Here is a 16,455-nt window from a genome sequence, read left to right as displayed (position 1 = left end):
GTGAGGAAGAAAGAATGAAAGTTTCTTCCTCTCGGTTGAACTAAAGAAAAGAAACAAGAGGGAATAAATTGGACTTGGTCAACTTTTGCATACTACTTGGACTTGGTCAAAATGGAGGCAAAGAGCAAGATGTTTTGTTGAGTAATATATCTTTCTCTCGATTGGAAGAATGTGCAAGACAAGGAAAATTCCTTCAGCTTTCCCTCTAGTCTCTCGGCTGGAAATGAAGACAAAACACTCTTATTTCTCTCAAAGCTCTCTGCTTTCTTTGCTGGACAAATGAAAAAGATAGGTCTCTCAACTCTTCTCTCTCTCTCGGCTAAAACAAAGAAGGCAAGAGAAGAATTTTCTGGTCAAACACAGTTTTGGGATCTTGCAAGACAACCATCACTTAGCACACCACTTATCACTCAAGCATGAATAAAAGTTAATCTAATAATTACCCTCACATTTCTATATTATTAGATTATGACCCTATTAATTCTTACTCTAGTTGGTTTTAAGTCCTATTAGATTTGATCCTATACAAATTGAGTGCGCATTCAAGTCTTTTAATCAAATGAAACAGGCAAACATGGAAATTAAATAATATCATGCAAATTACAACACATTCAAATTCTAGATGAAATCATAGATGACAAAACAAAAATTTTCGGGCTCTCACAGCTTCTTGGTCAAAGGTTGCATGGATGGCCAACACTTGGCAAGCCACCAATTTTCCTCTTGTTTTTGTTTCTTTTCCTCTTGTTTTTGGTCAAAAATTTCGGCTAGCTTTAGGGTTAAATTAGGGAAGGATAAATGATAGGAAAATAAGAAGATTAGGGTAAGAAAGTATTGGTCAAGTGGTGTTTTCGACCGGTAACAAACGGCACGAGTCGGTTCAAGCCTATTTCCTTGTCTCTCTTGTACTTTTGTTGTAACTTATGATTCACTAATGTACTATTAACACTTTTAATCACATACTTCCTCCTACTTAATACCCGCTCTCATCCACCAAATTTAGTACACACATTTCACCAATTCATCACACTACCACAATGCACCAAAACCCTAACTTACACTAACTTTAAAAGTAAAAGTAAAACTCTCGACTCTATTATTTATTGCACCTATTAAGGGAAGTAATTAGTATTCAAGAAATTATAAATTAACTTATTCAAAATAAAAGAGACTTATAAGAAAATATAAGCAAATTTTCAAGTCCTCACACATTCACCAATTCACCGACGAACCATTTCCAAGTTAGCTTGTTTTCTATTTCCACCACAGCATAGGCAATGGGGTTCAACTGATCATAGCAATACACCCTTGTGGGGCCCTCTAAGATGGCAGCCATCTAATCCAACAACAGGCCTACAACCACTTAAAAAGCCTGTCTTGCATGCATTAAAACAAATATACAACCTCTCAAACCTATCTTCTCTCTCATCATCTTCAACAGTTGTCATGAAAACATTTGAGCCAGGATTAGCCCTCTTTATTTCCCTACAATAGTTCCTTAGTTTGTTGTATTGGGCTTCATATTCACCATTAACTAAACTCTCTGCCTTTTTTTTTGGGTCTATAAGCTTGCCACCTAGAGATGTTAACATTAACATCAGTCTTCACTTTATCAAGTGTACTCACCTTCATGTCAGCCATAGCAGCCAGCTCCTTTTAGTATCTGTCAACCAAAAAATTGAGTTTGCTAGTCCGTGGTCAAATGTTCTCCCACAATTGTGTTCACCTTGCATGCTCTTGACTTGAAAAGTCTTTTTGTCTGCCATAACGGCTGTAGAAACTTTCCAGCTACAATCTTTGCAATAAGCTGTAGCTTTTCTGCCATCATTTTTACTGAACTTTATCTTCCTTTGGTGAACCACTCCATGGCTCTTGCATGCCTTCATGAATAACTTCTGCTTACAAGTAAAAGTCCGTCCAACCACAAATTTGGGATCGGCCATATCGGTTTTAGGGTTAAATTTTGGAAACTTAACACTTTTTCTTGGCTGATCTTCTTCTTCTGAGTCACAGCAACAATCAAATTCATCTGAATCAGTAGCATCTTCTTCCATCTCAACACCCTCCGTTTGAGATGTAGTTGCATTTGTACCCTTACTTGATTTACAATTTTGGACAATTTTCTCCCATTCAGCTTTTCTTTCTTTAATAGATTTTACTATATTCTTTTCATCACTTAACTCGTAGTCACTATCAATGAACTTGTCACCATCACCAGATTCCTCATCTTCTTCAACAGGTGCCTCCTTCTTACTCTTCTTCTTTCTCTCAACTTTTTTAGCCTGCTTTTTATTTGCTGAAGATTTTTTCTTTGATGATTTCTCTTTTGGTGATTTGCTAGTAGAAGGTGCATTCTTTCCTGCATCCTGCACTTCTGAGTTTGTCCCATGTTGTTCTTCTCTAAAATTCTGATCTTGCCCTCCTATATCTGCTCCATTATCCCCTTTATCAGCAACTCTACTCTTAACTTCTGAAAGTATTTCACCTAGTTTTTCAGTAAATTTCAAGTTCTCCTCTCCTATAGTTGCTTCCCTTGTGTGCTTATTAACTCCTGACTCACCTATACCCCTGCTATCCTTTTCACCCTTATTTTCAGATTGAGTTACAGGAATATTAGTCATCACTATTTCTTCTACATCAGAAAATTCTTCATGCACCTTACCTCCCTGTTGATTTTCATTAGGATCAGCCCCCTCTTTTGGTTTACATGGTCCAGCTTCACATTCACTTATGGAGTAGGTTTTTAAGTGCACAAAGTATACATCAACCACACCATATTTCACTCCATATCTAGCCAAATCTTGAGCAACATCTTCACAGAACACATATACTAACCCATCCACCATGTTCTTCTCGGGTATTAAGTAATAGTATGTTACACTAAACTCAGGATACCCTAGTTTTTTTGCAACCCTATCAAGTGTACATAGAGACCATCTGTCAGGATTACAATAGTCAACAATTTTTGCACCACCCCCACGGTATTCTTTGTTCAGCAATTCAGTGAGTTCACCTTCGTAGTGGACCCTAATGGAAAATCGATTCATATCATCTGCCAACCATTTAAGAGATAGTTAACAACAAAAAATATTATTTTAGGACTGACCACCCATTTATGTAAAGCGACAACACAACAAAATACAAGGGACCACATATAGTTACAACAACATAAAGCATAAAATTGACCACCAGCAACCCTAATAAATATAATAATACTTCTTAAGTGCACAAATCATGTTTATTGCAACTGTATTTAAACTGTTCACATAGTATCTGACATTATTCCAGAAATTCTTTAGTTTAGGGTTTAGAAATACATACTGTAATTTGGGATCACTTTAGTACGCCTGTTTCGTCTTCGCTTCAATCACTAACGTTCCATTTCATCAAGATCAGTGGACTGCTGATAATTAAGTTTTTTTTTGGGTTGAGAGGAATTGGAGATGGAATGGTGAATTAGTACCAAAATGGAGGTTTTCACTCAGCATTGCACCATTGGTCCTTCACATTTTGGTCAACAAATAAGTGGTTTGGTCTTTTTACCCTTTAAAAGTTGGGCAAGTGATGTGCGTGTGTGAGACATTCCAAGCAAAAAGCGCTCGAAAAAGTGAAAAGGAACTTAAATTGATCCTTTTTTATTTGTTAAGGACTAAAAGTGATCATTTTCGATTTGAGGAACTAAAATTTCACATTTGCAATATGTGAGGGGCTATTTGTGGTGTTCTCCCGAATATAAAATACAACTAACAAAAATACTAATCTTTTAAATTTAGTTTTTGAAAAACAATGCTACAGTAACACACTCCAAATATACAATTTTAAATACAACTAACAAAAACACAAAAATTTTTAAAAAAATTAACAAAACCTATCTTCCTCTTCCACTCACTAAACCACCATTGCCACCACCCTTCCCTTCCTTCCTTCTCCACGGTCACCGCCGCTCCTCTACCCCTCCCTCCTCCTCCCTTTTTCTCTTCTTCCTCTTTCCTCCTCCGTCCTCCTCTCTCCTCCCTCTTTCCCAGCAACCCATTCCCCTCCCTCTGGTCTCGACCAAAGCCCTCCCCCTCCAGTCGCGACCAAAGTTAGAAGGGAGGGTTGCGGGGGAAGGGAGGGGAGGGGAGGGGAGATGAGAGGGAAGGGGATGAAGAGAACCAGGAACAGGTACGGAAAGGAAGAGAAAGAGGTTAAGAGAAGGGATGGAAAAGAGGCATTGGTGGGATGGAGGGGGAAGGAGGGGGGAGTGGTGGTGGTGGTGGTGCGTGGTGAGAGATTCAGCAAATATTCCAATAAAATTTAAATTTTTAAAAACACTCTAAAATACATTTATAGTGTCAAGCTTTTAACATATAATGTTACATTATTTCACTTGAAAAACATTTCCAAAAATATCTAACTCATACGGACCAAAAATACCTAATCCATGAGGACCCATAGTCTACAGAAAGTTGCAGAAAATTTTGTGCTTAGTCGTGCTGCATCAGTCGTCCAACAAAAATATCCATAATGTACAGAATCAAAAGATTTAAGTACAGGCTGACTCATAAGTCAACAGGGGAATAGAAGCAGTGCCTAGCTACTGTTGATTGAAACTTTACACATACACAGTTCTTGTGCATATCTTACATAGGAAGGTAAACTCCAGTAAATCAACAAGTTATTTCACCTATCAAAGCTTCAGTTAACCCTTCGATGACTTTTTAAGCCTAGTTTCATTTGAGGCATTTACCCTTCAGATGGGACAGTCCAACTTCGTTTGACCAAGTAAACTCGGATAAATACTAATCGCCATCAATTGCCCGTTTTATCATCATAGCTTCAAAACAAGCTTCCACCTATCCATCAACCTTTCGTCCACTGGACTTGGTTGCACTGGTAAACCTGAAATAAGAAAGTGTGCAGACAAACTAATCTTCAAGAGGAACTTAACATTTCGAATTTTGAAACAATGAATCAAAAGAAGGAATCCAAATCTTGTCTTAAAAAGACTAAATATGAAGATGAATAACCTATTTCCTACCCAAATAATTGCTTTGAAAAGTAAAGCATTTATATGCTGAGCTTCTGCCAACCAGATTACCATTTGTTTCTAATGGCAAGCCAAAGATTTCATCAGTTTTAGTAGTAAGATAAGTTAGATATTTAATTGCTGGACACAAATACAAAGGATTGTAGGAATAGTAGTTCGCTTGATTATAATCCAAAGTCAAATCAAGAACAGTAGACTGTGAACTATTAACTTGTAGTGACATTCGATAACAGGTATTTCACCTCTGGGTTCCTATTGAACAAGTCCTGACTCGTCCAAGAAATCATAGAGGATGAAACTTAATCTACAGTATCCAATAGGCAGAATGTCCAGTGATGTAACAAATATCTCATCGATGTGCAGAAAAATGCATACACCCAAGCCCCAAGCCCCAACCCCCACCCAAAATCCCACACATTCCAGACACCAAACCATTAGAAATTACTTGATAACAAAAGTTAGCACAAAATATAGTTAGCGATTGCAATTCCCAAAATGGTTAAAAAAAAAAAAAAAAAAAGCTCAGAAATATTTGTAAGATGAAGAAGACAGGTTGACAGATGAAAAGGAAAAATGAACAAGTGAAGGCCAAAAGAAATTTGAGAAAAATCTTTGCCGGTGGTTTTGGCCAAATAAATAGAGTATATGAGGAGTTTCAAACGGAAAACTCTCCACTACAAGTTGTATGTTAGAATGTCTTTCAACCATATGTTCTCTAATTTTGATACTATAACTAGAGAGACAAAGATAGCAAAATACAATTATTCATTCTAGACAGTTTCAGGTAGTCTGAATCCATTAAACAATAAATCCTGCCCAGGACTAGCAATCCCTGATAGTCAGCTTCCAACACTAAGTTAATCCACTTGTTGAATGACTAACCTAAAACCAGGTGACATACAATTTTCAAAGATACTGCTCCAGCTGAAAGTTTTACATCAATAATGAACAGGCATGACTTTGAGTATCTCAAGACATACCTAACAAAACATATGCCTATCCATATCCATACTACTTGCCTATGAGAATAAAAGGCTCCTCTACCCCTAACACAGGAACTTTTCCAAAAACTAAAATTGGGACTTATTCATGAACAACTGTTAGTTACAATATTGTCAACAAGATAGAGGAAATAAGCATCACTTAAAGGCTCCAATAGCCAATACTGCATGAAATTAGTTTATTTACCAGAAAAAGGAGGGGAAAAAAGAAAGAGAGAGAGAGAAAAGGACAAGAATCAATACACTCAATTACCCTAGAAACAATTTTTGCATTTCGTTGCCCTGTTTCTTTGTATTCTCCTTCTGTTGAACATTAGAATGCGGCCTTCAGCACCACAAAAATGACAATATATCTTCTCATGATAGATTCATTTGTAGGTATGAAAATAGTTGCAATTGAAGATAGAATTAATGGTGGCAGAGAAGAGGGGCACAAGAGAGGCTGGTAAACCATTAACTCTTTTCCTTGCTTATTTCCTCCTTGTAAGCATATGGATACGTATATTACAACAGGTAAGTTACCATACCAATTTTCTGTGTTTCAATTGTTCAGTGGCCAAGTAGGATTCTTCACAAAACCATCCTATAAGCCCATGCACTATAAATAAGATGTTCTCCAAAATCAACCCTAGTGTTCTCTGGTTAGACAAAATCACAAATTAATGTAGTAACACAAAACCTCAAAAGCACACTTGTCAATTTTGGATGGTTGTGACCATAGACTAGTTTCTTCAGAATTAATATCATAGATAAACAGTGATTGAGAGTATAATGATATTATACTAGTCATCTTCAAATGAGAAACATCCAGGAAAGATTGATACTACTTATAAGCCAAGGCCTAACCAAGTTGGTAAAGCTAATCCTTACCATGTCTACAGACATATCTTCGATCTTCACTTGCACCCTTCTCTTCACTTAGGAAAAAAAAAATTTGTGCAGAAATGCTCCCCTTAGAACTAGACACTTACTTGAAGGTTGTCAAGTCTAAAGGAGAAGGCCCACCAGACAAGGAGGGTGCCTCATCCATGATATGATTCTCAAATGGAAACCTTATCATAAAGCTGCTCCTCAGCCAAGGTACTGCCTATGACTAGTGCTGCAAGGGACACCACAGAGACCACTGCCTGTAAAAGTTGAAGAAGTACCAGCCTAAAACAGGTGATTGAAGAGGAAAGACCTTGAAGATGCAAATCCTAAAGCCTCATAATAATACTTATCAGGTGTAAGCTCTACAGGACACCACAGAGACCACTGCCCGTAGAGGTTAAGAGTCAAACAAAACCTGTAAAAGTTGAGGAAGTACCAGCCTAAAACAGGTGCTTGAAGTGGAAGACCTAGAAGATGCAAATCTTAAATCTTCACAATAATACTTATCAGGTGTAAGCTCTACAGGCAAGCTGATTCAATTGCAGTACTAGGGGTTGGAATGATAAGCTAACCCCATACAATTGAACTGCTGATTTACTTCTTTAAACCAGTCTATTTATCTCTTTCCATCAGTGTCTTTCATTGGTTTTCCCAACAATAAGGAGAGCTCCCAAACACAAGCCTCTTTCATTTTGACTTCAAATTCCTTACCTCTTTTTCATTTGATTATGAGGCCATCCTCAAGCAAGATAGAGCAAAGTAGTATTTTAGGAGTTTTCCTCCAGTCTGCACTAATGCTTTTCTTTCCCAGCAATAGATCTTGGTCACCAAGTGAAAGGACCACTAGCGTAAAAGATAGGGGTAGGATCAACTCCAGACAGAAGAGAGACCCATAAGAAAAGAAAAGAAAAATGAAAAGAAGTAGCCTTCGGGAAAGGAGGGCATTAGGACCCAAGAAACTATAAAGATGCACCAAATAGTAACTGCTAAACTGACATCCACTGATTAAGACTAGTGCTTAATTTTGAAGCATATTTTGAAGCATATTTTGAAGCATTTACCAATTTTACTTTTTGTTCATTCCATTACTAGCAGTTCATTTTCGCTTAAGTGGAATAGCCTTCAACTTTTATGGTTGGTCATGTCAATATAGATGGCTAATACTATTTGATGACATAAAAGCAACTTCCCATTTCAAATTAGTTTTTCTGTGAAAAATAGCAGTGAACCTTCCCTCAAAGTACAATAGGGTGCAACTTAGGTTTGGCTGTACTCTTACTAAATGATAAGAATAATTTCAGATGTTTGAAACACTTTTACATTTGCACCTATGTTTTGAAATAACAGTAATCCATTTACCAGTAGATACAACAGCCCGCAACTTCTGTGCTGGTGTATCAACATACTTCAAAGGTGGCCTTCTACTTCTTAAATCTGAAGATTTCCATGCTTTTCAATCCCCCGGGTTTGAAGACTGAACCTCCTAACATACATGCATATTAGCTAACATGGAATGGCACTATTGTACACGCTGGAATTTGGGAAAACCAATTTATAATGCCAGGAAAATGATTTTTGGAACCTAAAATGCATTTTTTTTAAGTACTACACAGAAAGGGTGAATAAGTACAGAAATTAAGTGGCCTATTACACCAGGCATGTGAAGCACCATGTAGGCCACATCTAAGTCACAGGACAGACTCCAAGATCTATGTATTTTGGCTTCAACAAGTTGCTAAAGAACATTTGATTGTCAGACTTCCACACTTAAAAATTAAGCTTGACATTTCTTGAACCATGGGAGAATGATGCAAAATAGTAAGACCCAATAAATACCTATTGTGCCTAAGCTCTTTAACCATATAACCCTAGCCATTACTTGGACAAAATCCCATACTTGTTTTTTTAACATTTTTGCTTTGTAGCTAAGCTAGGTCTGATGTTCAGTCTATGAAAAATAATCTTCCAGAAAAGTAATTTATCTTGAAATTTTTTCAGTTAAGCAGCCCACACGAGGTAACTTGAAACTTTCTTCACGGTGAAGTACCATCAACCAGTAGATACAATGTACACCCAATGTACATAGAGCTTACTGTGTACAAGGAACTTTCTGGTAGAAAGGTAACACTTACCACCCGTTTGGTTGGAATTCCACAATGGCAAAGACAATGAGTATCAAAAATTCCTCAATGGTAATGGGTTTTGCCTAATCCTTTTCAATCGTTTGGTAATTAGGTTGCAATGGGAATCTATTAGATATTTTCCATTTTCTTTTTATTACTATAATGGATTTCCTTTTTTTCTTGCTTCATAATGGAATCGGCTGATCTTCCATAAACACCACCATGTAGCAGCCAACAATCACAGCTTGTGACATCATGAAACACGAAACATGGTAGTCCCCAAAACTTCACAAATTTATCTCAAATTCTTCAAATCATCTCCACGCATTTTAGTGAAAACAAAATTTTAATTGAAATTCAACAAACTATTTTTCCCAGTTTGTACAAATCTGAAGACCCACCACCATCACCACCAATTGCTAATTAAAAAAAAATCACCATGAATACCCAACATCTGACCATAACCATAGTAGAAGAAGAAGAAGAAAACCCAACCATCTCTAGCCTTGGATCCCATGGTTGACCTATGTAGGAGGAATCTAGAGCCAATGGGTTAAGGGAAAGCTTAGGTAAGGAGGTAGAAATGTTGGGTGGTGAGGATGTGAGTGAGAGAAGTGTCGAGAGAGAGAGAGAGAGAGTTTTGTGCAATGAAGGTTTTTTTCTTTTATTTTGGTGATTTGGCTGGTAATCAAGGCAAAAGTGCCCAATTTACTCTGGAATGGCCATTGAAGAGTTTTTGGTCTTCCATTATCATAGATTCATTACCATTGCAGTGTTCCAAACATTATCAATGACAATCATTGATGGTCACACCCATTGCCTACCCCCTAAACCCTCCAACCAAATGGGTGGTTAGTTTTATGTCTGGTGCAAACCATCCCAAGCAGTGATTCCCCAGTGTTCCTTATTTTACTAGGTGTCTTTACTTTTTTCCTAGTAAACCTAGATGTGGCCTCTCTTTGTTTTTTCTTTTCCCCATCTACTACTATAGCATTTCTTTCTTTTTAATCTCTCATAAATCCCTTTCCTGCAGTATTGAAGCCAGATTTCCCATACTAAACTCAAGATGAGCAGCTGCATCACGTTAAGAGGGAAATACTTAATGAACGAACTGGAAAAAGGAACACTCCAGAGGTGCACTATAGAGGGAGACCGATATATGTGGTAACCTATCTGCTTAAGAGACAAGAACTGAAGGTACTGTTAATTATCTTCTTTCAATATTATGTGCCCACAGTTCAAAGATGTCATGGCTTCTGGGATTCTTTGATCACTCCTGGTATTGGTATTTCATATTCTGGACCACATGTTGAATGGACTGAAATGATTAAAACTTGGCAGAGGAGGGAACTGGGTAACCAAAGGTCATAAATTGAATAAAAAGTAGTTCACCAGTTTCAGGGTTCAATGAGGCCTGGGTGCCCTTTTGAACAGTATGTCACAGGTTTTTTACCTTGTTGAGTCCTTTTCTGGGTGCATATTTCAGTTAGTGAAAAGGAATTTCTGCCGGTTGCACTCTGACATAGTAAGGTGCTGGCTGAAGAAGGAAAGAAAGCAGGACAGGTCTGAAGGTGCTTTTGACTGCCCAGGCCAATGGGATGTCCCTGACCTGCCTTAGAAGATCTCCAATCAGTCATTCCTCACTGGAATGAGGACTGGAACCTCTGTTTGGCCATTTAACTACATGCGGAATAAACAATCCTTGGACACTACACCAATCTTTATATATTTTGGCCATGAATGTTTCCATTCTTTCTGTGGTTTTGGTTGGGATATTGTTAGTGATTGATTGTCTTAATTTCACAGCTTGTGCATTTTTTATCAAGTAAACTTCACCTGAAAATATCGAAGAATTTTCTTCTCGTTATTCGAAGGAAAATTTTTGTTGGAAGTAAATCATTATGCTAGTTTAGCAACATTTGATACATATTTCAGTAGCAGCTCCATATGTAGAACTCAGACCAAAGTTTTCTCCAGGAAAACCAAAACATATGAAGCTCTGTATCATAACTGCAACTAGCTTTGACCTTTTACAAAGAGTACAGAGTGTAAGAGATATACTAATATTAAGACAAAAAAACTCAAAGGACCAAACAGTACAATTACCTCGACCATATCATGTGCATCAAGTTCAGTAGCTTCAGATGTTATCAGATATTACACTGAATTAAGACATAATGAAGATCCCATGACAAAGTAAAAAGAATAACGAAAAAATTGAATTTGCAGGGTTTTCCACAAAAGACATACCTAACTGTCATAGAAGCGTGAACGTCGTCTACGTGAGCTGCGAACAAGAATAAGTACAAAAATATTAGAAAAGTTTAATTTTGTTTTTGTTTTTGGGTTTTTTTTTTTTTGGTTTGTTGTCGGGGGGGGGGAAGCAGACATCATAGCAGAATTTGAAGAGACCATTAGCAAACACTTCAAATTTTAGCGGTCTAAATAGATCAATATTATTTTTAATTGTAAACAATGAAAGCTAATAACATACACCCCAATTTAATGGACTTATAATTCAAACGGCAAGCCACAGGAGGTTTCAGGGCAGTGCAGAGAATATATCTAAATCTCTCTCTCCTGACGAAAATAAAGCAAAAAAGATGGAAAAGGGAAAAGGAAATTAATGCCAGCCTTTTTATATGTACTCTCTTTTTCCCATTTCTTTTGTCACTCACATTCTAGGCACCATGTTTTATGAATTTCAATTTTTTTGTTTGTCATGCCTAAGACACCCACCAAAATTAAGATAAAGGAAGACAACAACTAGTTAGGTAAGTAGCACTCAGTAAGGGTAGAATTAAAAGGTGTGTGATACATCAACCGATCTTTCTGAAAGGTGATATTAAATTTTTGATATCTCAAAACAGTGAGTATAAAAAAATAAATTGGAAATATGGAGTAGAATGTAGTGCTAGACCTCCCGGTATTCACAATAATAATCATGGCAGCTCTCATTGTATTTCCTTTGTTACTCAGGTACAATGTATGACTTAAGTATGATCCTGCAAATAATGCGTTTACAAAACACAATCTGTCTTAAGTATCACTTAAGACAAAACACAAATATTATGACACCTGCAAATATTACTTAAGTATGACTTAAGTATCACCTCTTGAACTGTCCCACCAGAATGGTTTTTACAAAAGATTGAGATAATCCAAGTATGGAACAGCAGTCCCAGTTTATATATAAATGTTTAAGAAATGATTAAAAGCAAAGCAACCAGATAAAATTGGAAACTATTAGTTCAGATAGATGAGTTCCACAGAAAACCAATATACAGTAAACTAACACATCCAGCAACAGTCTCTCTATCTGTTGAATTTCCGGGCTTGCAACCCACCAAAACATCTCTCATACTTCTACTTGCTACATCCCCACTCAACTCCAGCAATACTTACCAGCAACCCTGAAGAAGCCTGAGAACCAACTTCTCTCCCCAAAACCCTTTGGTTAAAAAAGAATGAAGAAAACCCACCATTCCATTCCACTGAGGTTCTATAATAATAAAACAAGCTAAAAACATTGATACATAGTGATACTACAGAAACTGATTATGTTCAGAATCAGGTAAATGCAACCGGACAATTTCTACCAAACTAGTGCAACCAAACCATTTTTTCCATCATGAGGTCTAATAAATTTTATCAGGCTGTGGTAACAGATTACAGGGAACCCGCAATGATTAAATCTCTAAAACCACAAGAGGCCATAAGGTAACAGCAAAGAATGCAGCTTAACCCCCTTCAACTCTAGGTCAGCATCCAACCCCATCCTCTGATGAGGTCATGTAAAGTGGTCTATTGGGTGCTAGTCCACTAAACTGACAGTTTCTTTTGGTAGCAGTAAACTTGCAGAGTGCTACGCTTGGCAGGGTGAGGAAGGTTTAGGAAACGATGTCCAGTCTTGCATTGCACCAGTGAGAACCTTAGTCTATGTCTTCAGCCCAAGTTTTGCATACAGCGGATTACAAAGACACAAAATCCAAAGACATACATAAGTATTTCCAGGTGTCCATCATCACATCCACAGAACACCCTTGCAAAAGATTTTGTTACATCTCTGAGACTGGCAGCATTTTCTACAGGGCCGGTAGATCACCTCTCCAATAATGGGAGGTCGGCCACTGTAGTTTCTTCTAGTCAGTGTTAAGGGATATATTGTATGCAGGAACAGCAGCCCACCAATGACTCTCCCTCTCTACACACACACACACACACACACACTATGTAAGGGAGGGAACAGGGTGGGAAAGGTGATGGGTTGGAAAGGAGGTGTGTTTAGGTCATTTAATCGAAGAGGGTCAGTTGATTTTAAATGCTACAACTAGGAATTGTCTGAAAGCTGGCCACCATAAAGCAGTGGGAAGGAAAATGTAACAGTGCTTAAAGCTCTTCTCCTCAGTGCAGCTAGGAAGAATCAGAGGTCCTAGAATCAGAGGTCAAAGTCCAATTACTATGAATGCTTTCAATTATCCTCATTCACACTCTTGATAAAATGATAATTGGCATCAGGTTGGTTATTTGACTTCTAGTAAGAAAACTTCACGGAAGCATCATGAACAATCATTTCTTTTCATGAAAAAGAATGTCATGCTCCAGTCAAAAAGGCAAATCAACATCCTGATGTTTAAAGTTCAATGGAATATCCCCACTATGTTACACCTTCTCATTCTTTAAATCTAAGAATTATCAAGAAAAAATCACAGGATGCACTGAAACATGTCTTCCAAGATTCACGACAATCAGTATCTTATGAAATGAAGATTCCTGTAGTTGAGTATCAAAGCTACTGTATTGGAGAACTCAAATAAATAGTATGTTCTGGGCATGAAATACGGTCAAAACGCTGCACCATAAAATAATAAATTGGTGTATTACTAATTTTGGCAAGTGACCCCAAGACTCGGAAATTTTTTTCCATGTCAAGATGAAGCTATCCTGAAACACATTCTTGCATGCGTATGCACATAATCCACTCAAAGACACACTGAGATACTTTTCTCCAACATGCAAAAGGCATAAAATTCTACACAGAAGGATGCTCATGAAAGCCCTTGAGAGTACCATAGTTTGCAACACTAAATATATACAAATACACACTAGACAAGCATTTAGAATTAGAAAGTTCATATATACACAATTAGGGCTACAAAAGCACCCACTGACCTGCGATCATCAGCTCCAACCCTTGATGGGCCTCTTGAACTCACTAAATCATCATCAGTCTCCTCAGTCCTATAATCAGGAAACTCTACAGATGCCACTGAACCATCATCTGAGTTGGAAGTATAACTTGAATGGCGGTTTGCTCTCCTTGGAATACTGACTCTGGACCTTCTTCTGTTTCTAGATGCCCTAAGATTGTCAAATACGTGATAAAGAATACACGATGTCCACCAGTTTCCTTCATCTCTACGGAATTCCTCCAATTCATCTTCGGAGTGATAATCCCCATATTCGATCACATAGTCGCCCAAAATCACCCCCCGGGGTACTTCTGAATGAATGGTGCTCAAAACATCTATAATTTCAGAGGATTGCTGGAAATTTTCCCAATCAAGTTGCCGTGCGGGATCAATTTTCGAAGGACGGGAATGAGGATGCTCGAGTTGAGCATGTTTCTGAAGTTCCATGTAGGTCCCTTTATATCTACATTTTTCCTCTTCACAGGAACGTTTCTTTTCATCTAAACTCTTGCGAACTTCATCAATAACTACCCAACCAGTCACTTCTCCTCTACATAACGGACACGTTGGCCTGCCACTTGCATCTAGATTTGCCAAATTCATGCTCTCACTAGGTGTTGCATCAGATATCAAAGGTGATTGTGATCCAGATAAAGTTCCATATGCTTGTTTATATCTGTCCAAACAATTTGAGTGTAGATGGTCTGTGTCACAAACAAAAGGCCTGCATCCTTTATCATACGATGAGCATTGGAGGAGAACTCCATTGTGGGGGAAATCCAAACATATTGGACAAGTTACATCTTCCAATTTAGCGTACAGTAGGAACTCCTCCATTTGGCTCGAACACTCTATAGAGGATTGCTTAAGGACATAAACAGAAGATGCCCAAATCAAGTTTCTGAAAGCACAAAGCACTGGTCATAGTCTTTAGTCATACATGCATATCCAAATATTCAAAACACATCGCCCCATACAAACAAAGCATCATGTTCTTCTTCTTCTTTTTCTTCTTTCTTATTCTTTGGTTAATCAAATTTTCGGATTTCAGTAGACAGCGGAGGTTAGCCACTCCAAGGCAGAAAGCCAACAAACGTAAGCTCAGAACTGTGCTTAAAGATTGCCTACCAACGACACAAAATTCGATTCTAAGCTGAGCAATCCGATTGGCAAGTCCTTTACTATTATTTGCTTATAAGCAATCATAAAAAGGAAAAAGCAAATAACCAATTTATCACCCAATAAAAAAAATTGAATTGAACAAGAAATAAATTGCGCAATGTTTAGTTGCAACCTTTTCGATTAATAATTGCATAACAAAATTTCCAAAAAATTAAAGTCAGACGAAGAAACATGTTTATATTAACTGGAATATCCGTCAGTAAAACAAACATATAAATACACACACACACACACACATATAACACGGGAATTAATTCTACCTGAGATGGAATCCCAAATGCCGAGGTAGGCAGGGAGATGGCAGGTACAATTCACTGACGGAGGCAGGATTCTCAGGAGGATGAAAAGGAAGTGGAAATGGAATAAGAGGTTACAGTTAAACGACGGGGTTTTGGGGCCATGTCAATGGTAAAAGCAGACGGAGGATCGTAAGGGAAATTCGCGCCCCCGGGGAGCGGGGTCCGAGGGGAAGAGAGCTGGGAGATTGGGGGGGGGGGTGGATTGGTGGCTGAGGACGTGGGCTGGGGCCTGGGGGGCAGGCCTTTGACTATCAAATTTCAATCTTTTATGGCTTACGTCAGAAGAACACACGGGTCCGCCCGACGGCAAACGCCAACTTCGTCCTGCTTTTCTTTTTAACTCTTTTTTTTGCAATTAACAATAGCGGTAAAATATTAGTAACCATTTCATAGTTTTGGGAAATTTTGGACAAGGGAGAAGATACAAACAGCGGAAACTCACAAGAAGGGTTTCGCTAAAGGGAATAGAAAAAGTGGAAATTCACAAGTAAGGCGTCAGTTTTAGAATATTTATAAGTGGGGTATTGAGTTACTATTCATAAATTATACTAAAAATGTGAGGACCGAAATTTTCTTTACATGGTTTATTTATTTATTTAATTATTTATTCATTTACTTCAATTAATTTATTACATTCATTTTAATTGCATTTGCATGGTACATTGGCTCATATTTATAATTTTAAAACATTTGCTTGTAAAGTTAATTTTTCTGTCGCATGATTAGTGAAAATTAGTGAATACACATTTTTCGAAACGA

At 37.7% G+C, this 16,455-nt stretch overlaps 1 protein-coding gene across 2 annotated transcripts; it reads right to left on the bottom strand.

Moving 5' to 3' along the window:
* Positions 1-4,439: 4,439 nt before the first annotated feature.
* Positions 4,440-15,867, bottom strand: LOC113750910. Of its 2 annotated transcripts, XM_027294856.1 has the most exons (4): positions 15,658-15,867; positions 14,196-15,116; positions 11,274-11,310; positions 4,440-4,881 (listed from the first exon to the last, which is right to left on the bottom strand). In XM_027294856.1, exons 2-3 carry the CDS (start codon positions 15,050-15,052, stop codon positions 11,274-11,276), a joined length of 894 nt encoding a protein of 297 aa, XP_027150657.1. In that variant the 5' UTR covers positions 15,053-15,116; positions 15,658-15,867; the 3' UTR covers positions 4,440-4,881. The 2 variants fall into 2 exon arrangements, with proteins under 2 accessions (XP_027150657.1, XP_027150656.1); XM_027294855.1 differs by lacking the exon at positions 11,274-11,310.
* Positions 15,868-16,455: the final 588 nt, after the last annotated feature.

The sequence above is a fragment of the Coffea eugenioides genome, chromosome 10, assembly GCF_003713205.1.
Source record: "Coffea eugenioides isolate CCC68of chromosome 10, Ceug_1.0, whole genome shotgun sequence".
NCBI lineage: Eukaryota > Viridiplantae > Streptophyta > Magnoliopsida > Gentianales > Rubiaceae > Coffea > Coffea eugenioides.
This window is presented reverse-complemented; position numbering and strand designations above follow the sequence as displayed.

Excerpts from the sequence above, each read along its gene's own strand:
- LOC113750910 (XM_027294855.1), bottom strand. The coding sequence starts at position 15,052 with ATGGAGGAGTTCCTACTGTACGCTAAATTGGAAGATGTAACTTGTCCA. Across the intron at positions 4,882-14,195 it reads GTTGGAGCTGATGATCGCAG|GTTTACCAGTGCAACCAAGT; the intron begins GTCAGTGGGTGC and ends TTCTTATTTCAG.